The sequence below is a fragment of the Lycium barbarum genome, chromosome 9, assembly GCF_019175385.1.
Source record: "Lycium barbarum isolate Lr01 chromosome 9, ASM1917538v2, whole genome shotgun sequence".
Lineage (NCBI taxonomy): Eukaryota > Viridiplantae > Streptophyta > Magnoliopsida > Solanales > Solanaceae > Lycium > Lycium barbarum.
Window position 1 is genome coordinate 3,448,849 of NC_083345.1, and position 15,639 is coordinate 3,464,487.

Here is a 15,639-nt window from a genome sequence, read left to right on the forward strand (position 1 = left end):
TTCAAATTTGACTTAGTAACACTAACGGTGATTTACGATATTACGCTTACATCATAAACAAGAATAGCTAATTCGGGAATCAATTAAAAAGATTGTAAAAAAGAATAGCTAATTACTTGAATTAATGAAAAATGAAAAAATTAAACTTGTAAACAGAGTTCTAATCCTATAGAGCATTAGGAGAGATTAATGTCTCCACACATGCTAGTGCAACATATTCTTGACCAAAATAAGGTTGTGATGATTCAAGCACATCAGCTTTAACTTGTTCAAGCACCTCAATTCTAGCTTTTTCCAACTTTTGTCTTTTTGAATCATAAACCTCTAACACCAAAGTTTCATTCATCATAATCAACAACAAATCTCGATCCTTACTAAAGGCCACGGTGTCGATCCAATATATGGCATTCCAGGGATCATCAACCTTTGTAATTGCTAATATTTTACTTCATGAGCTCCTCATTCCATTCTTTTCCATACTGTACAAAACTAGCGAATCAATCGTCTCATTCATAAGCAAGAGATTTTCTCCCGCGATAAATAGAACTGGATTTTTCACCCCTGCATCTGGAAACGATATTTCTTCAAAATTTTCATTTTTCAAACACATACATTGAATAATGCTCTTGTTGCTGGCATACTCATACGTGCTCATATAAACAAATCCGTCATCATCTACTACCATTTTCCCCTCAAAGTCATCGCATCGAGGTAACCTGCCAATCAGTTTCCACAAGTCAGTTTTAGTCGAAAATATTTGTACATAACAGCCATCTGTCTTAGTTCTTACAACTTAACTATTTTGTAATCCGAAACATGGCCAAAACCATAGGAAGGATTGGAATCCTCCTCCTCAATAGAGATTGGAGGAGGGATTATTCTTGATTCTTTGAAGGTCGGGTTCCACAAAACAAGTATGTCAGAAGAGAAGCGTAGAAGAAATAAACCATCGCAAGAGTTCACAAATACGCAATCATACGCGTATGTGACACCATCTAGTGTAAGATTTATTTGTGGATCAAGCTGTGGTAGTACTGGAAGCTCAAGAAGAGAGACATATCAGAATGTCGTTCGTGTTGAAATTGTGGGGTGTCTATGGAGTAGCAGTCGCAAGAAAAATACCGCTTCCAGCTAGCCAAAAGGATTTTGTGACAATTTACATCATGTTGGCATCGATCACGGTGTTGTTTGATGAACTGGCGATCTTCAATTAGAGAACGCCATGATTTGCAGACAAGTTTGAACTTTACAAGAGGTTTGACAGGAAGGTTTAGCAATATTTTGATGACCATATCATGGAGAAAGTACTTATTAGACATTGTAAAATATTTTGGGTTTGAGCTACTACTGTTTGATTTAATTAATGTCCTAGGTATTTAACGCTGCTTTTTAATTCTTTTTTGGGTGGGAGAGAAGGCTTCTTTTTTGTCATGTCGCTGGTTTTTGCCTTTTCCTAGTGGGAGTAGGATTTTGATTTTTTAAAAAATTTTATTTTGAGCCATTATTTCTTCTGTCATACCTGAAGTTTTTTGCTGATTCCTGGTCAATTTGCTTAAATTGTTTCCAACATGTTCAACTTGATGTTACATAGACAACTTTAACGTTGTTGAATCTTTTAGTACTATAAAGTATCCATGTATAATCAACCCATTTTAAGTAGGTCGAATTAAAAACTGATCAGATTTAGAATGAGTTGAGTCCTAAATAAATCTAAATATTGATTTTGATTTTCAAATATGTTTCTAAAGTTTTTATAACTATCACATCATTAAATAGGTAGTGAAAATTGTATTTCTGACTAAATCACCATGAAAACTAACTATACAAAGCTGCACAACTTTTGAAAACTAACTATACAAATTTGAACGACATTTTGAAAAATAAAATAAAATTGAGCGACTGTAACGAAGAGCTCCGATGAGCTCACTAAGAGAGAAATTAGAGAAAGAAGGAAAGAAGAGAGGGAGATAGGGAAAAAGCGAGAGGAGATAGAGAGAAAAAGATATTTTTCATTCCAACATACCTACAAAATAGCAACAATGGAACATTTAAAGGAAACCTAGCACTAACAAACAGGACGCGTGGCTTCGGGTGATAAGGCCACCTTTAGGAACTAACTAGCAATTATGAAAAGACTGAAATGAAGATACTAAAATATACAGGAGGGGACACCTCATAAAACTTAAAGCTAATTTTGGATAATCCAAACATCTCCCAAAATTCCCAATTCGTGACAGCGACTTTGGTGGTCAATTACTATAATTTTGAATTGACCATTCAGGCCTTCACCTCCATTTAATTACTCGTTGAGGCAAAAGGCGAGAAATATGAAAAAAAATATCTCAAGTGATACAATTTTCTATTAAACAAATCTTATCTCTATGGATTTTGGCAGGTGAAGTGAAGCTTAAAGCGACAAGAAAGAAAATTTGGTGGAGGTTGGTGGCCATGGATTTCCTTTCCCATCAAGTATTCCAACATCACCCAAAATACAAACAAAGCTTTTGAGTCCCACTGAGATAGTATACAATTATTTCAAAGCTATACACATATAGTAAAATGCTTGTGATATTATTCAAGAAATAACTGTTAACACAAATCAAAAAGCTGCACATAAGGATTAAAAAAAAAATCAAAAGTAGAAAAGTTTAAACAAAATCGCGCAGCTTCGACGATCGAAGGAAGAAAGAACAATAGAAAAGAGAACACAACAAAATTGGCATAGTCTGTGCCTTCACTGATCTTTTCTTTGGCAATAACATCAGTAAATTTCAAATAGGCAAAGATCAACGCGAAAAACGAAAACATGTTGCTTTGAATTCTTGAAACAAAAATCATAGCAAACAGCAAATGGATCTAAACTTGCTGCAATATCATATCACACCACCAACCATAATCTAAACTTATTCGAAACATTTGTCTTCTTTCAAAGGAGACCCACTCTTCCCAGCAAATCATGCCAACTTCATCCCCAACAATAATCAAAGCAAAACAATCATGCCGACAATGTCAAATTGTCTTCCCTCAGTACCTGTAGTGAGCAGGCTTGTAAGGACCCTCAACTGGTACGCTAATGTAATCAGCTTGGTCCTTGGAGAGTTTAGTGAGCTTGGCTCCGAGCTTTCCGAGATGAAGGGCAGCGACCTTCTCATCGAGGTGCTTTGGCAAGACATACACCTTCTTCTCATACTTGCCACTGCTCTTCTCCTTCCACAACTCCAGCTGGGCAATGACCTGGTTAGTGAAAGAGCATGACATGACGAAACTAGGGTGTCCAGTGGCACATCCCAAGTTCATGAGACGACCCTCAGCCAAGACAATGATGCCACTCTTGCTGTCTGGGAAGACCCATCTGTCGGTTTGAGGCTTAATTGTGATCCTCTGCACACCAGGGAAGGTCTCAAGACCATGCATGTCGATTTCGTTGTCGAAGTGACCGATGTTGCAGACAATAGCATTGTTCTTCATCTTCCTCATGTGGTCAACCATGATGATGTCCTTGTTACCGGTTGTGGTGACAAAGATATCAACATCAGAAACAACATCCTCGAGAGGAAGAACCTGGAGGCCTTCCATGGTAGCCTGGAGAGCACAGATAGGGTCAATCTCAGACACAATAACACGGGCACCTGCTTGTTTCATGGCAGCAGCACAACCCTTGCCGACATCTCCATAACCAGCAATAAAGGCAACCTTTCCGGCAATCATAACATCAGTAGCCCTCATGAGACCATCGGGCAGCGAGTGGCGGCATCCATACAAGTTATCAAACTGCAAGACCAAAAGGATCAATGTTATTGTCAGTCTATGAGCTAACACTATCTTGGTTTATAGCTAAACAAGATCTAATACTATATGCATCTTCAACAACTAAGGAAAAGATCAGTACTTTGCAACAAGTCAAAAGTCAGAGTAGCTTTTGCAAAATGGATCAGACGTCCATTAGCCAAATATGGTACTTATAAGTCAACATATCTAACCTAATCAAAGTTGCAATTCTTCAGCATAGTAGTATGTGGAACACTATACACAAGCATTTAACAAACCATCTACTCTCAGCTTAACAAGAATGATCTGATGAAACATGTATCTATTAGTACATAAGTATGTCACTAAATCAAGTCACAATTTTATCAATCAGTGGATATGAAAACAAGAACAGACTACTCTAATTGGAAAAGATGTGAACTTTAAGCTTCTAAGTCCAGAAGGCAAATAATCCCTTCCCTTAAGCAGAACCCCACATGAGAAATGAAGCAAAATCAAAACTTCCCTACTAAACACAAAGCATTCATTTCTTCCACTTACCAAAAGAGTTGAGATCATTTAAAAGATTCAAATAATCATTGATCCTATTCTTAATAATACAGATAAACCCGACATTAAGTTTCAACTATAGTTCCTCTGTATTACATCCAAGAAATTATCAACTATTCATATCAGATATATATCACAACAACCATTTAAACACAAATAAAACACAGATCCAAGCTCACACAACAAATCTACACTGATCTGAAACAACATTAAAGTATACCTTGCTCTTGGTAACAGAGTCATTAACGTTGATAGCAGGGAAAAGCAAAGTTCCATTAGCCTGCATCTGGTAAAGCCTCTTAACACCAGTGGTAGTTTCCTCAGAAACACCAACAAGTCTCTCCTTCATCTTGGTGTATTTTAAAGGATCAGTCTTTAAGCTTTCCTTGATAATAGTAAGGACAAGCTGAAACTCGGGGTTATCAGTAGAGGTAGGATCTGGGACTGTCCCATTCTTAGCAAACTCTTCTTCAGCTTTAACACCTTCATGAATCAAGAGAGTAGCATCACCACCATCATCGACAATCAGATCGGGTCCACCACCTGGACCCCAGTCAAGAGCCCTCTCGGTACACCACCAGTACTCCTGTAAAGTCAGTTAAGCTTGATGAACTATAACTGTGAAATTGTTGAATTATTTTCTACCAAGTTTAAAGTAACTGAGATTGATTCCCTCTATCCCAATTATGTGGCACTTTGAGATTCAAACTATATAAAACTTGACCAACATTTTAAAATATACACATGAAAAGAATCCCAACTTAAGTAATTACTTCCCCCGGTTTAGAATAAGTGTCCCGTTAGCCTTAAGCACAGTCTTTAAGAAACTCCAAGACAAAAAATAGGTACTTTTGACTAAACTACCCTTAATTGAAATTAGCATATTACTATGAACTTGACACATTGGATCCAGTCATTTAGCACTTAATAAGGGCAAATCTCGAATAATAATGTTAATTCCTTCTTGATTATATAGGTCGACACTTATTTTGGTACTTTGAGATTCAAAGTATATAAATTTTGACCAACATTTTAAAATATATAACTTGACACGTTGGGATCTGATCAATTATTACTTAATAAGGACAAATCTGAAATAATAAAGTTAATTAAAAAATATTATGTAAGTTGAGACTTATTTTGGACCAAAATAATTGGGCTAAGTGGACACTCATGATAAAGTAAGTGCATGGAGTATTGTATAGTTTTTGAATATCTAAATTCTAAATTTTAAAAATTGACTTCATCTAATTCAATTTGGATTAAAAAATTATTCAAATTGACTCTGGCGAAGCGAAAAGTAGTACTTTTATAACTTCACACGCAAAGTCTCACCCTTAGTCTTGAATATCTACATTTTAATTTTAAAATATTGACTCGATCTAATACCAGATCACACTAGTGAGATTACACTTGGTATGTTATTGTTGAGTTCATCTAATCAAATTTAGCTTCAAAGATTCGTTAAATTGACTCTCGAGAACCAAAAAGTAACCTCGGATAAGGGGTCATTTGGTTGGTGGGATAAAATGTGGGATTATTTTATCCTGTTTGGTAATAGATATTAATTAGTCCCAGAATTATTTTTATTTTTATTCCACCATTTATACTAAAATGATGGGATTAGATATCCTCGTCTTTTCCATCCCACCAACCAAACAACCCCTTATTGTACAAGTCTTGAATATCTACAACAACAACAACCAAGTGAAATCCCACAACGTGGGGTCTGGGGAGGGTAGAGTGTACGCAGACCTTACTCCTACCAAGGTAGGACGGCTATTTCCGAGAGACCCTCGGCTCAATAAAAACATAAAAAGAGGTCAAATAAGGCTAAGAGATTCAAAGCGATATGAAAATGAAGTAACGCAAGCGAAACAGATAACATAGAATAATCAAAGCACAGGAAATAACAGATAATAGCATAAATCAGAGCACAAGTCTTGAATATCTACCTTTTAATTAAAAAATATTGGGTCCATCTAATAACAAAAAAGTCATTTAACACTAATAACATTGAGTTGATCTAATATCAGATCCCACTTGTGGAATTACACTGGATATCTTATCGTTTAGTCGATCTAATCCAATTTTAGTCAAATCAACCCTCAAAAGACACAAAAAGTGCCACATAAGCAGTACCATCTAATAACAACAAAAAGTGGCTATACCTGCAAAGTCTCAAAATATCCTTGTCCATCCCATCCCATCCCACCAACCAAACCAACCCCTTATTGTATAGGTCTTGAATAGTTTTTTCCTTTTTTAGTTAGATCTAATACCAGACCAACTCACTGAGTCTATTATTATTGAGTCGATCTAATCCAATTTAACTTCAAAGATTAATCAAATCAACACTCAAGAAACACAAAAATGACAATAAGACTACCATTTAACAACAAATAAAGTGGCTATACCTGCAAAGTCTCACCCTTCCAGGCGAAAACAGCAGCGCTATCACGTGCAATAGCAGCAGCAGCATGGTCCTGAGTAGAAAAGATGTTACAAGAACACCATCTAACCTCAGCACCCAAAGCAGTCAAAGTTTCAATCAAAACAGCAGTTTGAATGGTCATGTGTAGAGATCCGGTGATTCTAGCACCTTTGAACGGCTGTGATGGGCCAAATTCAGTACGACAAGACATAAGACCAGGCATTTCTACTTCGGCTAACTCGATTTCGAGCCTGCCGAAGTCGGCCTGGGACATGTCCTTGACCTTGTACTCGCGGCCAGATGTGGTCTTCTCGACGAGTAGAGCCATGGGTAAGGCGAGTATAACAGAAATGAAGGAGTTTGTGTGAGTTGGAGGGAGAGTTAAGAGAGGCGGTTTGCTCTTTTCTTCGGTTTTGAGGAAGAAGAGTGAGGCGAGGAGTATAGGGCGGAGGTGTGTGGTTTATATAAGATTGATTGATGCTAATGGACGGTTGAGATTTGTTTCAGATCTGAAAATTTTGATGGGATATATTTGGGATTTGGTAGATCTAGAAAATTGATGTACTTCCAACTAGGAGTATTTTCTTTCTAAAGTTGAATGAGTATCATTTCCTGTGTTTGTCATTTGCGTGAATTTGTATTATTTTCGTTAAGGGTAATGTTTTAAATCTAATCTTCAAATATTCGATTATAGTAGTGTTTTAAAAGTCGTGGGCTCGGGCGAGGCGGTTTAATTTTTAATATTTATAAATTAAAAAACTAAACATATAAATAAAGAATATATTAAAATTACTTTAAAGAAAATACTAGAAATATATATGTATCTATTATTAACATGCTAACATGTGTACGAACATTAAAAAAATCATGAAAGAATTAATGACGTAAAGATGCATTACACTAATAACATGACTACGATGAAACATACTAAGAGTTGTAAAAATAATACTCTGTCCTAATAATTCAGAGATAAAATGACAATAATATAAAGTTATTGTTTTAAAACCTAAATCTGGATAACAAATTAATACTCATTATAATACAAATAGCCAGAATAGATTCCTCAAAACATTATCTAAACTAGAGTAATATCAAAAGAAATTCTAAAACTAAAAACTATTTTGAAAAAGATAAATTGAAGAATGCTAAAATGATTTTGTAGAAAATAAAGCGTAAAGAAGGAAAATGCAAGCATAGTAAGAATTGAAGGACAAAACTCTTTATTTTATACTTTGCACTTTGCATACAAAGGTCTAACGTGTATTTGTTACTTTATAAACAATAAATAGAAAATATTATGCAATTAGGATAAACAATTAGAATTTTTTTTTTGACTTTTTGAGATTGTTAATTTGCGAATTTATTATGAGTTGACTTTTGGATATTTAACTTTTAAAAGAAGATTTATTAGGCAATTTTAGCTCAAATTTGAAAATATTCTCGGGGCTTACGCCTAGGCGAACGTCGGGAAGATTGGGGCATACGCCTCGCATGTACGCCTCAGGGCGATTTTGGTATGCCTCACCAGGGAGGTCGTCCCAAAAACGCCTTTTAAAACGTTGTTTTATAGTATTTGTATTTAATTTATGTATCATTTCCACAAAGGTTTTCATCATTATCTTTCGTCTTAAATAAGTACATTCTTCCGATAGTTGTTCTGATTTTGTTATGATATTTGCTATGGTGGAGCTAGTGAAAAAAATAGAAGTTCCAAATTTTACTTCTATATAATCGAATTGGTTTAGCTTGTATCGTATTGTCAAATCAGACTACTTTTTTTCCCGATGGAAAATTGTTAATAGAGGGACATATTTGAGACAAAAAGATAATGATAGAGTTTTAATGGACGGATAAGTAAATAGAAAGCAAACGTAAAACAAATCGAAAATTTATGAGTATATACTAGAAGCTTTTTCTCTTTTCATTATTAATAACACCACCAATCTTAAATATAGACAAAAACAAACTTCTAAAGAAAGTAGTAGCAAAATTAAAGTTGAGCACAAACGGATAAATCGACATGATATTTTTATGGATGAATGCAATGAATTTCTTTTTCTACCAAATGTAACAATTTTAAAAAAGAAAATATTACCTCAAAAGAAAACAATTTAACAAAAGAAAAACTACTTTTCGCCAATCACTATAAGCATAATTAAGAAAAAGTATTTTGAAAAAATAATAGATAGTGATGAACATAATCAAGACGAGCCTCGAAGGACTTTCCAAGACCCCCTACCCATTGCTGAAAAGTCTAGGTTTCAAAATTGTACATAGAGCTTCTGCCTTATACGACTCTGGTGATGGAAGAAAATGAACTATTCTCACAAAAAAAAAAACTTATTCTTTACGTCATGAGCTAATATCTATCTTTTATAGCGGGTTTCTTCTCTTTTCAAAAGATGTGTCATGGAGCCTACCTTCCCGTCGTCTCCTTTGTCGCACATATTTAGAAACCTTTACTTGTTTACTTCGACATGTCGCTGTCCTTGCTTCAAGTGTGTGATCCACCGATTCATGAAGTGACTTTTTTTTGTCGTTATGCTGGAGAGACAGTGCATCAGGTTTAAAGTAAAAGCCGCGAAAAATGGGCAGCATAAATAGCGTAACGACTGCCCATCTTTCTTCTATATGGACATGGTGAAATTAGATCTTCTACTACAAGCATTGTGAAGATCTTAGTATTTTATGTTGCTTATTTTACTTTTTCTAAATTGAAATTTTTCATTTTTTTTTTTTTTACTTCTGCACTTTAGTATCCCAATCTTTCTTCTGCACTTTCTCTTGTTTCTTGCTATTCCTTTCTTTTTCTGTGGTGCAATTATTAATTGTCTCAATTGGATACTTTTTCAAATTGCGGTGCGGCGAAAGGACCATGTCAACTACTAGTCTTGAATTACAATTGACCAACATGTCACAATTTTTTGCTACAAGGGATAAAGGTTAGTTCCAAACTCTACAACTCTAGATTCGGATTAATTATGATTTTCGCCAATTCAAAAGGGGAGCGTTCAATATATATATATATTAGATTTCGAACCCAAAATCTTCCGTGAAGGACGAAGGGAACCTATCCTTTCTATCACAACCCTTACATCAGGTGGAAAACAGAAACGAAGGGATCCTATCCTCCCGAAAAATGTTGTGTATAGTAAGAAGTATCTTAACCCAAACGTGGAATTTTCTAGCGCGAAGTCGAATTAATGAGGCCCCAAAACGAGCAACTTACACCGGGTGGAAAACGAAAAATGAAAGATTAACTTTTCATAAATGCTCAACATTTCCGCTCTGGCAGCTCAAACGTAATTTTCCCTTCAAATTGTATAGGTGTTCACTCATTTTATCATGCATAAACCCAAACACACAAGGACAAAAGAAATGATAAAATATCAAGAGAGATTGGACTTTTCATCACACAAAAGATATTCATGGCCGAAAAGAAAATTTTGGTGGTGGTCGTCTGGTGGGAGGTGAATATGGAAATGAGTTTATACTTTCCTTTATGCTGGACCCGGCATACTTGTGCCTTATGGGCAGACTTGGCATAAGTATGCCGGGTCCGGCATAACTTTGATTATTCCTTCACAAGTTTATGCCGGATCCGGCATAAAAGTTTGCCCATTAAAAGTATGCCCCCAACGGCATAAACTTGTTAACGAATTACCAAACTCATGCCGGTCTCGGCATGGTTATGCCTTACGGGCAGACATGACATAAGTATGTCGGGTCCGACATAACTTTGTTACTTCCTTCACAAGTTTATGCCTGATCCGGCATAAAAGTTTGCCCATTAAAAGTATACCCCCACCGGATGAGGGTACCTAGGAAGAATTTCATTGTCCTCCTTCCAATATTATTATAGAACTAAAAGACTTCATGGTAAAAACTTTGTGCGTGACCTCTTCCACTCATCGCCGTCATGCAAATGTTGTCAACAATTATCATAGTGTTAATACTCATGAAAAACCAGACTAGATATAATGGGAAAAAACCACGACAACTACTCTTTTCTAACACTACCTCATAATATATTAACAAGAGCAGTTATAATATATCCAATACAGAAAATGTAGCAAAGAAAGTCTTTAGGCCACATTGACACAAAAACCACTTGAATTTTAATAGAGCATTTTGATGTCACTAAAAATCTGTAAAAAGTTGGCATGAGATCTCAAAGTTATGCCAGACCCGGCATAAACTTATGAAGGAATTACCAAAGTTATGCTAGACCCGACATACTTATGCCAAGTCTGCCCATAAGGCATAAGTATGCCGGATCCGGCATAACTTTAATAATTCCTTCATAAGTTTATGTCGGGTCCGGCATACACGCGACTCAAACCTTGCCTTGCGGTTTTCTTTTTTAATTTGTGCTTGAGCGGGGGGTTCAAACTCAGAACCTCATGATTTCTGCGTGAACGCTCAGTGTTGCAATGCGAAGGGCAAAAATTAAAGACCAACAATATGAGGGGCATAATTTAAAGACCACAAATATGAGGGGCAAAATTTAAAGACCACCCCAAAAGAAGGGCAATCCGCGCAAAAAAATGAAATTGTATAGGTCGTGTTCACTCATTTTATCATGCATCTTAAACCCAAACACACAAGGACAAAAGAAATGATAAAATATCAAGAGAGATTGGACTTTTCATCACACAAAAGATATTCATGGCCGAAAAGAAAATTTTGGTGGTGGTCGTCTTGTTGGTGGAGGTGAATATGGAAATGAGTTTAATACTTTCCTTTAAGATGGTCCATTTCTTTTCCACCAAACATTCAACCTCCACTCAAAATATCATTGATGATATGTAAATACAAGGTAGAGGTAAGATATAGCATACTCTACCCTCCTAGACCAAGCTCTGGAAATACACTAGGTATGTAGTTGTTGATGATCAAGTATATCATTCATTACTAATTCTCAATCACCAGCGAATTGGGAATCAACTATATGAATCTTCACTAACCAAATCTCCACATTTTAGTAAAATCATGCAATATCAAAGATAAATGTGCCTTTACTGATCATCCCCTCTCAGCTACTGAGAAGTGAACTATCAAATGGATGGTTAAAACAGATGCCTCACTTTTTCTATAGTTTAGTTAGATATAAAAGACAAGAAATAGGCTAATATAGAAAGAGAATGGGTCTTCACTCTTCTGTTAAACAGTCCTGTCATTTTGGTTGGTGAAGTGAAGCTAAAATGCCCAAAGAGAAAATATGGTAATAGGAGATTTTGGCAAGAATTAACTGAAAAGGAAAACATGTTGCTCTGATTCCTTGAAGCAACTATATAGAGCAAAAGGCAAATGAATCTAACTTAGTACAATATCATACCACACCACCAACCATAATTCGAATATTATTCAAACACATTTTGGTCTTCTTTCAAATGAGACCATTTCTTTCCAGCAAAACATGCCCAACTTCCTTCCAGTATATCCCCAACAATAATAAAAAACACTACTATCCTAGACAAAATCAAAGTATTAAAAACAAAACAATCATGCCGCAATAATGCCATCAGTTTCTCTTCGTTCAGTACCTGTAGTGAGCAGGCTTGTAAGGACCCTCAACTGGTACGCTAATGTAGTCAGCTTGATCCTTGGAAAGCTTAGTGAGCTTGGCTCCGAGCTTTCCGAGATGAAGGGCAGCAACCTTCTCGTCCAGGTGCTTTGGCAAGACGTAAACCTTCTTCTCATACTTGCCGCTGCTCTTCTCATTCCACAACTCGAGCTGGGCAATGACCTGGTTAGTGAAAGAGCATGACATGACGAAACTGGGGTGTCCAGTGGCGCATCCCAAGTTCATGAGACGACCCTCGGCCAAGACAATGATGCCACTTTTGGTGTCTGGAAAGACCCATCTGTCAGTTTGAGGTTTGATTGTGATCCTCTTCACACCAGGGAAGGTCTCGAGACCATGCATGTCGATTTCGTTGTCGAAGTGACCGATGTTGCAGACAATAGCATTGTTCTTCATCTTCCTCATGTGGTCAACCATGATGATGTCCTTGTTACCGGTTGTGGTGACAAAGATATCAACATCAGAAACAACATCCTCGAGAGGAAGAACCTGGAGGCCTTCCATGGTAGCCTGGAGAGCACAGATTGGGTCAATCTCAGACACAATAACACGGGCACCTGCTTGTTTCATGGCAGCAGCACAACCCTTGCCAACATCTCCATAACCAGCAATAAAGGCAACCTTTCCGGCAATCATAACATCAGTAGCCCTCATGAGACCATCGGGCAGTGAGTGGCGGCATCCGTACAAGTTGTCAAACTGGAAATCAAAAGGATCAATATAATTGTCAGCCTATAAGCTAAATAACAAACATTACCAAGGCATAAAGCTAATGAAGATCTACTACTTTATGCATCTCCAACAAGTCAACAACTAAGGACAACATCATACTGAATTCCTCAAACAATATTGCTACCAAGCCAAAAGAGACAGTCGCTTTTCCAAATGAATTAGACTTCTATTAGCCAACCATGAAGCTATAAGTAAACATATCTAACCTAATCAAGTTGCCATTCTTCAGCAGAGTATGTGAATAATTGTACACTACAAGCATTAAATATTTAAATCCAGAAGATTAATCATTGTTTCCCCCTAAGCAAACAACGAGAAAGTTCATGAACTTTTGAAATAAATTAGTTTCATTTTTCTTCATGTACCAAGATAATAAGAAACCATCTACTCGATCTAGTGAAATATGCATATATCACATAAATATCTCCCCAAATCAAGTTGTGTTTTCTAATCAATGCATACTCGAATTGGAGAAGATGTCAACTTTTAGCTTTTAAAGTATAGAAGGCAAATTTAAAACCTACTAAATAAAAATCATTTATTTCCTCCACTTACCAAAACAGTTAAAGAGTCATTTACTTACACTTAAACAATACAAATCGACCAACATTAAGTTAAAAGTATAGTTCATCTGTATCAGATCAACCAATTATCAACCATTCATATCAGATCTAAAAGTACAACAAGCACATAAAACAAAAATAGAACAATTCAAACAACCAATCCACATAGATCTGAAACACAAAAAATGTGAAAACAATTATATACCTTGCTCTTGGTAACAGAGTCGTTAACATTGATGGCAGGGAACAACAAGGTTCCATTAGCTTGCATCTGGTAAAGTCTCTTAACACCAGTGGTAGTTTCCTCAGAAACACCAACAAGTCTTTCCTTCATCTTGGTGTATTTTAAAGGATCAGTCTTTAAGCTTTCCTTAATAATAGTAAGGACAAGTTGAAACTCAGGGTTGTCAGTAGAGGTGGGATCTGGGATTGTTCCATTCTTAGCAAACTCCTCCTCTGCCTTAACTCCCTCATGAATCAAGAGAGTAGCATCACCACCATCATCAACAATCAGGTCAGGTCCACCACCTGGACCCCAGTCAAGAGCCCTCTCAGTACACCACCAGTACTCCTGTATAGTCAACAAACTTCATTAATTAAACTTGAATTTCACTTATACGACACTTTCTGCTCATTGAGATTCAAACTATGTAAATTTTGACCAACATTTTATAATATATACATGAGAATCAGAATTGCAACTTGTATTACGTTTAGGTAGTACTCTCTACTATTCAAAATAAGTGTACACTTAACCTTTAGCCCTAAAGAAAATAGTAACTCCTAGCCTTTAACTAAAACTTGCATATTACAATTAACTTGACACAATGGTATGTATTACTATTAACTTTGACACACCGGGATCTGATCACTTAGCACTATATTACTGCTCTCTCCGTCTCAAATTATCTATCGTGCTTACTAAATATAGTTGTCTCACATTATTGTCGTTTTAGAAGTTCAATGCACCATTAATTATTTTTTTCTCATTTTACCCTTACTAGAATTTTGTCATTAATCGAGCCGATGCATAAATAGGACTAAACATTTAATGGGGATCTGATTCTTAGCAAAAAAGGCTAAGTAGACAATAAAGTGGCTATACCTGCAAAGTCTCACCCTTCCAGGCGAAAACAGCAGCACTATCACGTGCAATAGCAGCAGCAGCATGGTCCTGAGTAGAAAAGATGTTACAAGAACACCATCTAACCTCAGCACCCAAAGCTGTTAAGGTTTCAATCAAAACAGCAGTTTGAATGGTCATGTGTAGAGATCCGGTTATTCTAGCACCTTTGAACGGCTGTGATGGGCCAAATTCAGCACGAGAAGCCATGAGACCAGGCATTTCTACTTCGGCTAACTCGATTTCGAGCCTGCCGAAGTCAGCCTGGGACATGTCCTTGACCTTGTACTCACGGCCAGATGTGGTTTTCTCGACAAGGAGAGCCATGGTTAAAGAAATGAGATTTGAGAAGCGGTTTACTCTTTTTCTTCCTCTTAGGGGGTTTTTAGGGAAGAATGAGAGTGAGGCAAGGAGTATAGGGCGGAGGTGTGTGGTTTATATAAGGTTTGATAGATGGTAATGGACGGTCCAGATTTGTTTCAGATCTGAAAATTTGGTTGGGGAATTTGGGGTTTGGTAGATCTTGATGTGAAAAAATTGTGCTTTAGTTTATGTAATGTGGATAAATTCTCATTTCAATCCTTTATCATTTTTATGAAGTATAAATAGTAGGCGTTGGGCCATAAGAATTATTCATTTTATTCCGAAATTTTTTTCACTTTTCAGCGTTTGGTCATAAGAATTCTAAATACAACTTGAAGTTGTATTCCGAAATACCAAAAACTCCAAAAATTTGTTTTTCAAAATTTTTTACTTTTTTACAACTACATTTCACCAAAAACTACAATTTTAAAAACTACGGCCAAACACAACTCCAACTCCAACTCCCAAATTCCACAAAAAAAAATTTTGTTTCTATGGACAAACGGGGCCTTAATATATA

The 15,639-nt window shown here is 36.3% G+C and overlaps 3 protein-coding genes across 4 annotated transcripts; all 3 read right to left on the reverse strand.

The window, feature by feature from the left end:
- Window positions 1-166: 166 nt before the first annotated feature.
- Window positions 167-1,319, reverse strand: LOC132610451 (uncharacterized). The gene is made up of 3 exons (XM_060324742.1): window positions 1,123-1,319; window positions 481-716; window positions 167-324 (listed from the first exon to the last, which is right to left on the reverse strand). The coding sequence occupies exons 1-3, from the start codon at window positions 1,317-1,319 to the stop codon at window positions 167-169; spliced, it is 591 nt and encodes a 196-aa protein (XP_060180725.1).
- A 1,397-nt stretch (window positions 1,320-2,716) lies between these two features.
- LOC132610522 (adenosylhomocysteinase-like) lies at window positions 2,717-7,186 on the reverse strand. 2 transcript variants are annotated; one of them, XM_060324844.1, is made up of 3 exons: window positions 6,735-7,186; window positions 4,538-4,903; window positions 2,717-3,771 (listed from the first exon to the last, which is right to left on the reverse strand). In XM_060324844.1, the coding sequence occupies exons 1-3, from the start codon at window positions 7,077-7,079 to the stop codon at window positions 3,025-3,027; spliced, it is 1,458 nt and encodes a 485-aa protein (XP_060180827.1). In that variant the 5' UTR covers window positions 7,080-7,186; the 3' UTR covers window positions 2,717-3,024. The 2 variants fall into 2 exon arrangements, with proteins under 2 accessions (XP_060180827.1, XP_060180828.1); XM_060324845.1 differs by lacking the exon at window positions 6,735-7,186 and adding an exon at window positions 6,489-6,542.
- A 4,876-nt stretch (window positions 7,187-12,062) lies between these two features.
- On the reverse strand, window positions 12,063-15,175 carry LOC132610524 (adenosylhomocysteinase-like). Its single transcript, XM_060324846.1, has 3 exons — window positions 14,739-15,175; window positions 13,839-14,204; window positions 12,063-13,037 (listed from the first exon to the last, which is right to left on the reverse strand). The coding sequence occupies exons 1-3, from the start codon at window positions 15,081-15,083 to the stop codon at window positions 12,291-12,293; spliced, it is 1,458 nt and encodes a 485-aa protein (XP_060180829.1). The 5' UTR covers window positions 15,084-15,175; the 3' UTR covers window positions 12,063-12,290.
- Window positions 15,176-15,639: the final 464 nt, after the last annotated feature.

What these genes read in the sequence shown, in the direction of transcription:
- LOC132610524 (XM_060324846.1), bottom strand. Translation starts at nt 15,083, where the DNA reads ATGGCTCTCCTTGTCGAGAAAACCACATCTGGCCGTGAGTACAAGGTC. An exon ending in GGAAGGGTGAGACTTTGCAG is followed by an intron (nt 14,205 to 14,738) that starts GTATAGCCACTT and finishes TTGACTATACAG; the next exon opens with GAGTACTGGTGGTGTACTGA. An exon ending in ACTCTGTTACCAAGAGCAAG is followed by an intron (nt 13,038 to 13,838) that starts GTATATAATTGT and finishes TTTGATTTCCAG; the next exon opens with TTTGACAACTTGTACGGATG.
- LOC132610451 (XM_060324742.1), bottom strand. Translation starts at nt 1,319, where the DNA reads ATGTCTAATAAGTACTTTCTCCATGATATGGTCATCAAAATATTGCTA. An exon ending in CTTTTGGCTAGCTGGAAGCG is followed by an intron (nt 717 to 1,122) that starts GTATTTTTCTTG and finishes ACTGATTGGCAG; the next exon opens with GTTACCTCGATGCGATGACT. An exon ending in TGATTCGCTAGTTTTGTACA is followed by an intron (nt 325 to 480) that starts GTATGGAAAAGA and finishes CTTTGGTGTTAG; the next exon opens with AGGTTTATGATTCAAAAAGA.
- LOC132610522 (XM_060324844.1), bottom strand. Translation starts at nt 7,079, where the DNA reads ATGGCTCTACTCGTCGAGAAGACCACATCTGGCCGCGAGTACAAGGTC. An exon ending in GGAAGGGTGAGACTTTGCAG is followed by an intron (nt 4,904 to 6,734) that starts GTATAGCCACTT and finishes CTGACTTTACAG; the next exon opens with GAGTACTGGTGGTGTACCGA. An exon ending in ACTCTGTTACCAAGAGCAAG is followed by an intron (nt 3,772 to 4,537) that starts GTATACTTTAAT and finishes TTGGTCTTGCAG; the next exon opens with TTTGATAACTTGTATGGATG.